The following is a 14256-nucleotide window of genomic DNA, read 5'->3' on the forward strand; positions in this document are numbered from 1 at the left end:
GTTTACCATCCATCATCGCTGTGTGTGTACGCTGCGCCGGGCTGAAAGATTAACCACTTTCAGCCCGGCTCCCTCCCCCGGCTCCCGAGTCCCTCCCCCTGCTCGTCACACGGAGACGGAGCAGGGGGAAGAAAACACACTGCCAGCCACACCTCCACTCCACCTGTCAGTGGAGCTGCAGCCGCCCGCTCCGGAGTCCGTCCGTCCGTCCGCCCCCCTTCCTCACCCGCACGCAGCAGCAGCTCACCTGTCAGTGGAGCTGCAGCCGCCCGCTCCGGAGTCCGTCCGTCCGCCCCCCTTCCTCACCCGCACGCAGCAGCAGCTCACCTGTCAGTGGAGCTGCAGCCGCCCGCTCCGGAGTCCGTCCGTCCGTCCGCCCCCCTTCCTCACCCGCTTGCAGCAGCAGTCACCTCACCTGTCACCGGAGATGCATCCAGCCGCACGCTCCCAAGTGCTGCAAATAAAACAATAGCAGCAATTCTCTAAAGTGAGACCACTGCCACCAATGTAAGGCTGCCTAATCAGATTTTATATATATATATATATATATATATATATATATATATATATATATATATATATATATACCTATACAGTGTATGTATGTATGTATGTGTGTGTATATATGTATATATATATATATATATATGTATGTGTGTGTATATATATATATGTACACAGTATATGTGTGTATGTTTATATATATGTGTATACATACACACCTACAGATGGAGTCGGCTCCATCATTGCAGGGGCTGGCGGTGGATTCGCCACATGCCAGCCCCCGCCAGACTTTGCAAGGGGACGCGCGCGCGTATCCTTACAATGGAGCTCCCCTCGCCGCCGGTCCCCGCCACGTTCCCCTACCTCCCCATCTCCCTGAAGCGGAGACAGACAGGGCTCCCGTCCCCCGCTGACGGTAAACTGGGACGCGTGTGCGTGTGGGACGGTCACGCGTCCCAGTCAGATGTAGTGTCCGCTCGACAGCGGGGGCCGGTCTGGTGTGCGCTGGCGCTGGAGGAGCGGCACTACATCTGTGTTTATATGTATATCACCACTGCCCACCAATTTATATTATAGCAGGAATGGCCAGGGCGGCATTTACCTGATCGCTGGGCTCCGAATATACTCAGCCCAGCGATCAGTTCTGAATCAGGCCCCAAGAACAGAAATGCACTGAAATTAAAGGGCCTCTTCTCCCACCCTTGCAATACAAACCCCGCCCATTATGTAAATATCCTTTTATAATGAAAGATTTTCATCAAAGTCTTTGACCGCCTGAAAATCTCTTGCTCTTTGGGGAAAGTAGCTCAGTGTGTACGCACTACTTTGGTGAAAGATATATCTATCAGAGATTTTGGCAAAGTCTTTTGAAATGAAAATCTTCAAGTGTGTATGGGCCTTTAGTCTTTGTGCTCTACCTTGCCGATTATATGCCTCCCATGTAGACAAATAAAAGCAGGAAGGTTCAGTAATCAAAAAAAAGCACCAATCTTTGACCACCTAATAGACTTATGTGGCAGGTAATTTAAGTAATTTATTAAAGCACCTACAGTGTACAGCTCCTGCCTTCTATGAGATCTTCACAGGTATATTATTAATATGATGCTGCTTACACGAAGCTGGCAATGTGCTTCTTATTAAGAATTATCCTGCTACACACAGGGCCATGAGGGATGTGCTGTTCTTTACTTTCTTTTTAAAAGCCATTAATGATGGTAAATCCTTGTTATAGCTATTAACTCTGGATTCTTAATGAAAATATATTATTTGGATTTCTGAACAATTTATGTACGCTTCCCATATTTCTAAACATAAAACACAAATATGCTTCATTCATTTTTTTTCAGCTGAATTATGAAGCGCTCTTCATACAGAAGACTGTATTAGGACATATGTATCTGTCATATGACAGATGTAAAACAAGTGTATGTAAATGATTATTAAAAAATAAAATTATGAATGCTAAAAGATAAAAAAGATGTGTTACCACCTACCAAGAGGTGTTACCACAAAGCTCCTTCCACTAGACTGGGACCAGGGACTTGTCCGTTTCTCAGGATCTTGTTAATTCCTATTGCTGCCTTACAGGAAAACCAATCAAAAGCTTGTGTCTTGTGATTGGTTCTCCTACTCACCCCCCATCCATCCTGAATTTTTAAAGGCGACAAGCTCCAATTGTAGGGTTACATTCAGGGAAGGTGCATAACTTTCCCATAGGTAAAACTGCATTAAGAAAGTCCACTATGCTCAGCAAATACAGAAGAGATTATTAGAGGTCCTTCATTCCTAGTTAGTGACATTGCCATGCCATGCAAAGCATATGAAGAGGCGGAGGATTATGGTTTTAATTTGTAGACAGAGCAACTGGTCAAAGCTCTAGGCCTTTTGTTAAGGTGCAGGATGATAGTCGCCATTGCCTGAAAACATTGTGAGCTCTAGTCAACAAGTAAGGCTCAGCTACAGAGTTGTTATGACAGGGTATGATACTGTACACATATAGTACAATACATTCAGTATAGTAATGACTGACAAAGGACCACAAACATGTGAGGAATACAACACAGATTCCCAGAAGTCTCCCACAACATGGCTTAGGGCTTCTCCACATACTGTATATGCACTTGGGAAATTACATGAAAATTAACAAGCACTTTACATGTGTTTTAGTGATGCATTGTTATCGTGTTTTACATGCACTTTTCATTGTCGCTCTTCTACCAATACAATCTATTGTACGGATAGCATCTTTGTGCCGCATTCTAACATTTTAAACGCGGCAATAACATTTTTTAATGCAGTAAGGGAGATGGTCTTCTTAGAAACCATTAATTAGTTTATCAATGTAGTTTTCGGGTGTTAGCAGCTAAAAAGCGCATTAACAATGAGCAGGTGCCAAAGTCTCAGCAGGGTGGTAAAGGAACAATTACATATTTGTGGATGGCTAAGTGCGTAGTGGGGAAAGATTGATGTTTCCAATGGTATCGTTGCCATGTCACATGAACACATGCACCTAACCTTTCAGAAAATAAAAATGCTAGTTTGCTTCTGTTTCCGAACACCCATGCATAATGATCAATCTCTGTACATAACAAAATATATTTATATATTTATATTCATAATGCCATAATGCAAAGGAAAAAGAAATATCAAGAAGTACAGAGGGTATACCTCAGTAATACACTAGGGTCTGTACTTAATATATCAAGTTGTAATAATGTACCATTGATGTTTGTTCACAGATCATCCCCCCCCCCCCCCCCAAAAAAAAAAACACAAAAAAAAAAACACAATTAGTACAAGAAATAAAAATGAAAACAATATCAGACATGCTGAGGAGTATAATGGCAGGGCCCTTGCAGCACCACTGTGCTTTCTAGATAAGAGTGTAGCCTGAAATCCCTCCCTTAGGCCGCGTCATATTTAGCAAGCACAGGACAGTGTAAATGCCGAATACTTCGATCGTTCCGCTGTCCAGAGCTTCCACGTGCATGACCGATTGTTCCAAGTGAAGTAATGGAAGACCCAAATAGTGCAATGCTTAGTATAAACACCCCGTGTACAGTAATCTGTGTTGTTTTGGTACACATGCATACACAGCATTGCCAAAAGACTGCTATGTTTAACATTTTCATACAGCTTACGGTAATTTGGTGATAAGAGCTTGAAAATAAACCCTTAAAACGAAAATACAGACAATGGAAACATAGCATTAAAAACCAGCTGCACTGATCAGGATATTTACAGCAGTATACAGCGGATTAGGGTGACAGGAAGTAGTACCACGTCAGTAACATATTTATCCCTGAATTGCCTCATCTTAAAAAAAAAGACCCCTAAAAGTAGGTTTCAAAACGGAAACAAAAGTATTGGGTACAGTCACTCCTATGGAAAAATTGTGCCTTTTGGCATAACAGAAGAGGCAGTCACAATTTGTATGACATTGTTAGCTTACATGTATGCTTGAGGTCTAGCAGAGTATTTCTGTATCACACTGCTAACATGATAAAGAAGAAAAGAAAGTGTCACAAACTCAAGGTTGCAAAAAAGAAATGACCCCCAATCCCATAAAATAATTGAACACCTTGATTAAGCAGATCACAGCTGGTAGGGGAGGAAGTGATGCGTGACAGCTAGACCAACTATGACTTTGTTGACAAACACCTCTTCATAACGACACAGTGCTCACAAGGAGCATATTGTACTCTTCCATCTACGGTCTCATCCTGTGCAGAAAACTTTGCATACTGGATCATGAGGGAGGGGATATCCTGGAAGGACCTTTACTTGGGCTGAAGGATTTCTTCTCATAGCCTCCACAAGGTTAGTAAATTGATGCAGGTTTCAGGAAAAGGTCATAAGCTGTAAACAGTATCACTGTCCGCTTGCTGACAGCAGTTTTGGCAAAGGGTTTCTTGTAAAGGGTCTCTTGTCAGTCCCCTGGTCCTATAAAGAAGGGAACAGAGTTAGATGGCAGCAAATAAAACAGAAGATTATGTTGGGTATAGTGGTGTTTGGACAGGTTTAAGGCTACTTAGGTCCAGTCTTTCAGACCATATTAGACTAAACATCTACAGATCACATAAAATAAAGATCAATTAACACATTTTAAATTATCTGCTCCATGCTAATGAAAAGGTCCTGGTTAAGCGTTATGCTGGATACACACTAAAATACAAACTAAAATGATCTGGTAATACATGGGAGCAAAAGGACATTGTGGTTTCCAGTATTTGGGAGCAAATTTTCAATTGTTGTTTTGCTCTCCCATACAGTATCATTTTTACAAAGAATGTGTCAAGTCCTGCACTAAAAAGGACCATTTTAAACTGGATGAGTTTCAAAATAAATATTCTAAGATTTTTTTTTTTAAATATGCAAGGTGTGTCTGAAATATGTATTTTGTGCAGTATACTGAACCAGGTATAGGCATATACAGTAGTATATGCATCTGGTTTACATCGGGATATGTAGAATACACAGTGCGTCATTAGGTTCTGGTACAGAGATGATCCAACACTAATATCATACTTGTATATCCTGTTTTACAGGATTTTTTTCTTTGTACTTAGGTGATTGCTTTGCCATGTTCTGAAGAGATTTTATTGATTATGGACTAAATGCTATATAAAAAGTGTTAATTTTAAATATATTTGGCAGAAATGACAAAAATGCTATCAATAAGTTAAAAAACAAAAATAACTTATGATCTATACCAACTTTACAAAGCTGTTGCACTGCTTATAAAGTTAAGTCTACTGGACTAGTTAATAAACGGCTGACGATAGTTATAATTCCAAGATATTCGAGAATAGCAAATGTAGTTCCAATACACAAATATAATTACTACTTAGACTCAAACAAGGCAGCATATATTTGCTGCTGGGAAATCATGTCAAACAAATCAAATGGATTTTTTTGACTTTGTAAATACAAAGATAGATCAGGATGGATCAGAGATGTGGCTTATCTAAACTATATCAAGTCATTTCACACTATATTCCACAAGAAGTAATTCAGAAACTGTAAATCCTTGGATTTGACTGAAATATAGTACGATGTGTAAAGATTTGTCTGAAAGACAGCTGGTAACCAGTGTAGTGCCATGGGGATCACCCTAGGCCTGTATTCATTAGTGGTATTACTTGTGGTGTAGAGAACAGACAAATATCCTTGTAGATGATGCAACATTTTTAAAAGGGTTGATACCCCAGAATAAAGTTAAATATAGTGATTCAGAAAAAATACAGAGATGGACTAATGTGTAATATGAAATTTATGCTCAGTTAAAAAAACCAATAGATTGCAGCATAGATACAACAAATACAAAATGAATTGTAATTTAATGTGAACAGAAACCAAGAAAAATGATAGTGAATTCATAGTTTCAAATGATATGAAGTAAACAAGCAATGAGAAGAGCCCACCGAATACTTGGGCCAAATTTAATTAGCTGTGGTAAGTAATTACATGTTAATTAGTCTGTTGGGGCTATTCAATTACAGCCCGCAGAATGCACTCAAAGTAGATTTCTGTTTGAATCGGAGGGAGGCTCTGATAGAAATCCGTAGTAGGTGCCCTTATTGCAGGTGCCATGGATGTATTAACCAATAGCTCCGGGGATCTATCCAGGAACCTATGATTTAACACTCGAGCATAAAAGCTCAAGACAAAAAACCCTCTCTCCAAATGGCAAATAACTGCAGCTAACTGAATCCAGCATTTAGTTGTATAGGAACATTTTTTGAACAAACAAGAGTGAGGTACTACCACTTCACATTTTACTAGGAAGACCATTATCACCAAAGAATCTGTCAAAATAGACCCAATTCAAACATCGAAAGCCTTAAAAACAATGTAATAAGGCTGTAATGTTCCAATTGAAGGACTTACAAAGTAAAACTAAACAGACCGCTGGAGAAATAAAAACATCCAAAATCTATGCAAACTAATCCACAATTGAATCCTATATTAAAAAGACATAATTTGATACGGCTCAGACAGGTCTGCAGAATGGAGCCTAAATTAATAACCATACCCGTGCCTAAACACACCCAGATGGATCGGATATAGCAAATGATGTTTAAAAGAAAACATGTCTTAAGCAGATTTCCCAAGACCATCAACCATTGCACTTTCATATTGATGATGCCAAGCAAGCCACGCTAATAAGTCTAGGGGGCGGTCTTCAATCTGTGTGATATTTCCCACAGCGTTGAAGGCTGTCAGTTTTGTTTTTATTAAGACAAAACTGTTTCCATTTTTTGGCAATCCACGGCCATCCCTGATTGAATACACCCCTAAATCAGGTCTAAGTTACACCGGACATTGGCTACATGAAAATTTTTTGGAAAGAAGATGTGACCAGCGATGTAGAAGACAAAGGGACAAATTAAATTTAAATATAATAAAAAATATTAAAGCTGCAACCACGCAAAGGTCATTTTGTTTTTATTAGCTAAAAATTTAAACAAGCACTTATCTGAAAGTCCTCCAAACCCATTACAAAAATCACTCCGGTTGGAAAACAGTTATTGCTGCCAGACAACAAGGATGTCAGTCTAGCCAGTGATAGGCAGCATGATTCACTTGGTCTGCACTATGCCACTTCCTAACCTTCAAAATGGCAGCATGTTACCCGCTAAGCTTATTAGCAAGTTAAATGAATACATCTAATCAATGAAAGCTACACCATCTGTATATGCAAAACTGTTTAATGCATTTGTAAGTTTTAACAAATCTAACAAAGCAGGAAAGAGCTAGAGGCTGTCTGTTGTCGGTCACTGGTGTAAACAGAGCCAAGAGGGGTATACTAAAGTCGTTCTGCTCACATCATGATGCCATGTAACACTGCTTTCTACTGTAGACATTACAAGAACAAATTTGAAAAATTATCCATCATTAATAGAAGTCTAATAAAAACAAATCTAGGGCGACAATAAAAAATACAAAATTGCTTAACATTGAACAAAAACATTCCAATGACAAATATAATTACATTTTTAAGGTTGCAAAATAACTCCACACTCCCCAAAAAAACGTAAATAGCTGAAGAAAGATTAACCATTTAAGCATGAAAACTTTGTAAAGAAAAAGTCCTCTAGAATGAAAACAATGGGGCGAGCAAATTAATTAGTTGATGATGAAACCGACTATACATACACAACAATATAATGACAAACTGCAGTGTATACGGTTTCATATTGCATATTTTGACAAAGTATGTGCAATTTCCTTTTATTGAACTTAACTAACCTGGCAAGCTGGCTCTTCCATGTCTCTCATCAACCTGGTACCCAACTTTGTGATGATGTCTGCTTAGCACCTGTGAAGCTTCCCACAGTTAGGCTGACATTCTGAGCAGAGATGAGTGAATCAAAGTTAAAATCCAGCCCATCTGCATCCATAAGTTCATTGCGAATTATAGTTTCCATGTCGCATTCTAAGCTCCCATTGAAAATATCCAAGTCCAAATCTGTTGGGAACTTTTCATGCACTGGAAGGTTCATGCCTGTGGAGTACAAGGATCCTGAGAGCGTGTCGGAGAGGGCTTGCATAGAATGAGTGACTGAGGACTGTTGCTGGTGTTTGGATGAGTCCAAATTGTTGCTGTCATTTAAACCAATGTTGTTTATGCTGTTTGACAAGGCACGGCTGCCACCGAGAAATGAGTTATGGGACTGATGCTGGTGGTGGAGCAAGTTTTGATTTACCAGACCTCCCCCTTGGTTGGACGGGGCTGCAAAAGACATCATGGGATCATTCCTCAGAATTATATTTCTACGTGAATTCTGAGCAGTAACTGCAGTACTGGCTTGGGACATAAGTGGATCAGACTGAGTCATTAAAACATCACTGTGACTAAGTGTGTCCGTAGCGAGCAGGTCCTGCAGAGACTGGTTGCTGTAAAGATTTAAGGAAGAAAATGTTGCTTGCTTGTTCTCTTGGATGGTTTGCATTGGAGACTGACGTAAAGAGGTCAAAGGAAAATTGAAGCTACTAGTGTTGTTGAAGCTACTGGATGGAGAGGCCAGGCTTGTGCCCTTAGTGCCATAAGTAAAGCTGGAACTTCTCTGCATTCCAACACTAGGAGATGACTGCTGAGAAGGAGTGAGGGAAATGTCATCCAGCAAATCATCCATAAGATTCTCTGTGAGGCCATCATTCAAGTTCAGTGTTCCTGCCATATCCGTAATCCTTGGCAATTCCACTGTGGGTGGTTTACTTAAGGATGGAGACAAACTGCCAGGGCTATACAGCATAGGAGATATAGGAGAGTCATCATCTTGAACATCATCAAGCTCAGTGGTAGCCGGAATAGGAGATAAACGACCACTTATCGTGCTTGCATTAGAGTTAGTACGAGAGCGAAAATCTGTCCATGCATCTAACTCATCACTGCTGCGTGATGTGGGGCTTCCAGGCCACTTAAGCTGAGAAGGGCTGTCATCTGCAGCATCCTGGGCCACCTGTATTGATGCTTTTTTCTTTGCTGCTCTACCCCTGCTCTTGGTGTATTTGTTACTGTTGTCCATCGATACAGCACGTCTTCTGGGTGCCTTTCCACCTTTTCCACCATCTGGATTGATCATCCACCAAGAGCTTTTTCCAGTGCCCTCATTTTGAACTCGAATAAATCTGCTGTGCAGAGACAAATTATGTCGAATTGAATTCTGATGAAAGAAGAAAGAAAGAGCCAGTTATACAGCTAATAAGACAAGCGAATACATAAATAGCCTATAATATCTTTCACAAATTGCATAATCTATTTTCTCTATGCTTGTTATTCCCCTTGGGTGAATGTATTTGTCATAATCTACACTATCTTTGATGGGGGACTGTACTATGTAATCATTATCCCTTCATTCAATAATGACTGTCTTAATCAATCACCTTCAACGCATAAACGTAGAACATTTTCAAAGTCAAGATAAAAAAACACGGACAATGTTACTAGAACTTTTATCCTAGCCTGCTGTATAAATATGGATATGAATGACAACAGGTGTAGATCTAAATGACAACAGGTGTACTGTTTATACAACATTTATTTTAGAATGGTAATTGCGAAAGCATTAAGATTAGGTTATCTTTCTACTTGAGGAAAACGCATCCAAGCAATGAGAAAAGAAGGCAGATGCACAATGTTTCAATATTGATAAAGATTTTGGGACAGACATCAGCCCAGACAGAAACAGGTCACATTCAAACATATATTACGATAGCTTTATCCCTTTATAGCAGTGTTTCGCAACTGCAGTCCTCGGGAGCCCTAATGCTCGGTATACACCTAAAGCTATACCTGCAGATCGATTGCCGCCCAATCCGTTTTGGCTTGATGTCAAAATTAAGCAGATGCATTTATAGATCTATCCCTTGTGCCACCCCCGTCTGTCTGCCCCTTCCCTTTAGAATGTAAGCTCTCACAAGCAGGGCCCTCTCTCCTCATGTGCATTCTTAGAATATATCTCTGCCACCCTGATAATTACGTTGGTGTCCTGTCCCCTGCTGCAACCATCTTTATTTACCATGTACTTGTCCTAATCTGCCTTGTACTGTAATTTGTTACTTTGCTCAAGATAAGCAAAAATAATAATAATAATAATAATAATAATAATAATAATAATAATAATAATAATAAAAAGTGTTGTCAATCACTGCCGGCTTGTGTAGCGAGTGCACAGGCAGTCTGCACATTTAGATATATCAGTCATCGGCTGTGCAACACAGCAGAAGCGATATGTAAGTGAACTATGTCATTCACAGACATAATGCTGGCACTCACTGTCTGACAGACCAGCGATATCAGTCATTCAATTGGTAATACACCGGCAAGGAAATCTGGAAATCATTAGGGGTTCCTGTGGCCTAGATTTGGGAAACACTCCTTTATACAAGATATTAAATATTGAATACTTTGTATAAAAGGAGTCTTTTCCAACTCTAGGCCACAGGAACCCCTAGCAGGCCCTGCTACAGTTTTAGCAAGGCCAATAGTAAGAGTGTAGTTTAACAACAGCTGGAATGTCATGGTTAGCCATCACTCGTCTAGACAGTATACCACCTGCGTTTAACCCTTTGAGTGCCAAGTGAATTTCTAAAAATTGGTGTGAAAATTGCCAAGCAACATTTTTATTCATCATAATGACCTGTAACGTTTACCTTATAGGACACGTTTCATTTGAAGTTTATATAACAAATGTGAGCGACGTTGGCATTTTTAGGTGATATTTTGCATCTCTCTCAGAGCTGTTGGCACTCATTATGTGCATCTCACAGCTGTTGGCATTTTTAGCGGATTTTTTTGCACAGGTCTCAGATGTTGGCACTCAAAGGGTTAATATTGTGCAGCTCCTTTCAGGACAAACTTGTGGCTAGAGGTATTGCCATGTCTTGGCTAGGTGTTCAAATGGTAAGATGAGTCACAGAGGGCCATCAGGGGAGAATACTACTGGAATGGAGGCCACTAACTATATTGTTTTTAAAATCATTCATTGTGTATGCACTTTGTTGGGGAGTTCTAGGCAGTTCAAGTGAAATTGTTAACATTGCATCATTTGTAGTACAGGTTGAGTATCCCTTATCCAAAATGCTCAGGACCAGGAGAATTTTGGATAACGGATGATTCCGTATTTCGGAATATTTTAATATTTCAATGATGTATATGGAGGTATCGTGCATTTATGTTGTACAGTACATATACATCAAACACATGAAATAAACACAAATATATTTTATTTGTGCATAAAACAAGGTTTCAAAACATGAAACAAAGTTTGTGTACAATCTCAGGCACTGAATTTAAATGCCAATCATTGTCTTGCACATTCCCTCAGTAGTGCTGTTACAGATGTCCCCAGTAAGTTTTAGCACAAAAAAAAAATTTTTGTTCACTTTCTGGAATGTATGGTTAACGGATATTCGGATAAGGGATACTCAACCTGTATCATCTAATGTGTACGCAGCTTAAGAGGGATGTTCAACTGCTTTAAGAGGTGCCTTAATGAATGAGCGATTCCATGGTATTCCTTAGTTTGGTACCTAATAGCAGCATGTAGCCTTCTGAGTTGGCGCTCAGAAATATGTGAAGAGTTGGTGTTTAAATGGGTTTGTGTAAAACAGGCATGTCCAAACTGTGGCCCTCCAGCTGTTGTGAAACTACACATCCCAGCATGCCTTGTAATACTTTTGCATTTCCTAGTAGCAAAACTGTGGCAAAGCATGATGGGACTTGTAGTTTCACATCAGCTGGAGGGCCATAGTTTGGACATGCCTGGTGTAAAATAATGCAATAATTCATGAGTGCCCAGTATAAAAAAAAATAAAAAAAAAATGATGTTTTTCCAACCTAGCTTTTTTTGTCCTGGAGTCTCCTCTTCCTGTTAGATACAAGCACAATCATGAGAGTTTGTTTTCATGTCTACATAGTCTAAACCAGCGGTGGCCAAACCTGTCCTCAAGATCTACCAACGGTCCATGTTTTCCAGATCACCTAGCTGGTGCACAGCTGTAGTCAATACTAACGGTCACATTTTCAAACCTGCTGCATTCATTCCTACTATAGATCCACAGGTTGCCTGGAAAACATGCACCGTTGGTAGATCTTGAGGATAGGTTTGGCCACCCCTGGTCTAAACTGTATGTCCCTTTTTTAGGTTTATTCTGCTCTTCCCTATTGTCCAGCGATGCAGATTGTTGTAGTACCTTACAAAATATTATTAATACTACCGGTAATCTACACCATCTGCATTTGTCAGTGTCTCCAGTTATTCCCTGGCATACAGCCAGACATTTTATACAACAGGCCGATTCCATGGCCATGCTCAGAGAGAGATTGGCCACAAAAAATATTTCCCCGCCCCTCCTCCTCTATTAATTTATACTACTGTACCACATATTGACTAAACTGAGCCAATTATTATATTTGCCATATGCACATATACATTTCAAGTAAGCAAACTAGTGCACAAGGCAAGCTAATGCTACAATGTACAAGAATTTCCCACCGTTCCATGTTTATAGAGTACATTACTAAGGCCAACTTCTAGGATCCTGACCATTTGTATGGACACCAAATGTAAGTACATATATTGTTTAGTGTGTACGTACTATGTGGTTAATGATGTATGCTACTGCTGGTCATTACCAGCACCCCCTCACCTGACATGTGGCCACTGAACAATATCGTTTGATGTGTGTGTACACTGTATAGTTTGTCATGGAGAGGATTGTTTGCGGGGTCATCGAATGTGTACCCAGCTATACTTAACATTTACCGAGTGCAATCCCCAGTGATTTATACAAATATACATATATTATTTATTTTTATACTAGGAAAATTACAACTATAACCATAATCCCATATGTGGTAATTCAACTGGTGTTCTGCAAAATAAATAAAAAATGCAGTACATGCTGTGGTCTGGCATGAACGATTTTATTGACACAAAACAGTGTGTTGCAGGATGCACAGTCTATGGATATGCTTAAATTTATTAACACAATGGTCACCTGTCTTTGCCATCTGACTAGATGCACAAAGAACGGCAAATTAGTTCTGCAATCTAACTATACTAACAAGCTCAGTATTGTGGCCATTGTCAACAGTTGTAAAGGTGCCCATACACGTTACAATTATTGTATGCAATATGGACTAGATCGCATCACATACGTTTTGCAATGCAATGAGATGTAATCTAGAACAAGTATGTGCAGCACATACTTTTTTGAGCTGTGCAATGAGATGTGTGCGGCAGTTCGCATCTCATCGCACCCAACAATTGTACCGTGTATAGGCACCTTAAGGTTTTATGTTAAGTGACAAAAGCATCTGTGTAACCCTTATAAGAAAGCGATGGCAAAAGATCATAACTGACTGTTATAGTGTTCATTCTAGCACCCGCTATCTTTGAAAACCCATGCAGTTCCTCTTCCCTGCCTGGGGTGTCGCTGTCTGCTGTAGTGCTACTAGCACAGTGTGGTCTGTATGTCAGCACTGATATGCAAACCAGACCTGTGCTAGAAACACCACAGCAGACAGCGACACCCCAGGCAGGGAAGAGGTACTGCATGGGTTTTCAAATATGGCGGGTTCTAGAATGAAGATTATGTTACCTGTATAGTGTATTTATGTACATTGTTCTCCAAGGCTCACACACAATCTGAACAGCAGCACCAAATTCCTAAGTAGCATTCAGTGGTTATTAAATAAATACCCCAAAGTGCCCTCACTGACCCTCCACGATGGACTGCCTTGCACTAAGGTACAATGTGCCATGCAGCTGAACTTTACACTTTTGATGGAATCTGTACTGAATTAATTGATGTCCATAAACCCTACTAAATCAATTCATTCACTCAGCACAAACTGCTGCAATAGGAAAATACTACCCCTTTTACACAGTCCTTGCAATCCAGGTTAGATTTTGGTGTAAAAGGGCTCTTGTAATCGAGTCTGGATTGAGATTCCCTCCATTTCAACATGGGTAACGTGAAGAGTTTAACATGAGAGCTACCTGGGTTGCAAGGCAGAGTGAATATGTAAAGGGCACTACTACTGTGTGGGCATAAAATGTAAGGAGCATGACTAATGTGCAAACGTGTAAGGGGCACTACTACAGTATGGCTTATTGTGTAAGGGGCACTATTACTGTGTGGCATAGCATAGAAAAAAGGGACAGTACTGTTTAGTGTAACGTAAATAAACAGCACTATTTTGTGGTGTAACGCAACGAGAATAAGGGATACTACTGTGCT

The 14256-nt window shown here is 40.0% G+C and overlaps 1 protein-coding gene across 1 annotated transcript in view; it reads right to left on the reverse strand.

Moving 5' to 3' along the window:
* Positions 1-3262: 3262 nt before the first annotated feature.
* The window catches only part of FOXO3 (forkhead box O3), a 91861-nt gene continuing 80867 nt past the window's right edge, over positions 3263-14256 (reverse strand). Inside the window, exons 2-3 of the mRNA XM_083176928.1 lie at positions 7756-9173; positions 3263-4446 (exon numbers count right to left, since the gene is read on the reverse strand). Coding sequence (XP_083033054.1) covers positions 7785-9173 — 1389 coding nt within the window. The 3' untranslated portion in view covers positions 3263-4446; positions 7756-7784. The remainder of the gene's footprint in view (positions 4447-7755; positions 9174-14256) is intronic.

The sequence above is a fragment of the Crinia signifera genome, chromosome 3, assembly GCF_055691185.1.
Source record: "Crinia signifera chromosome 3, ASM5569118v1, whole genome shotgun sequence".
Classification (NCBI taxonomy): domain Eukaryota; kingdom Metazoa; phylum Chordata; class Amphibia; order Anura; family Myobatrachidae; genus Crinia; species Crinia signifera.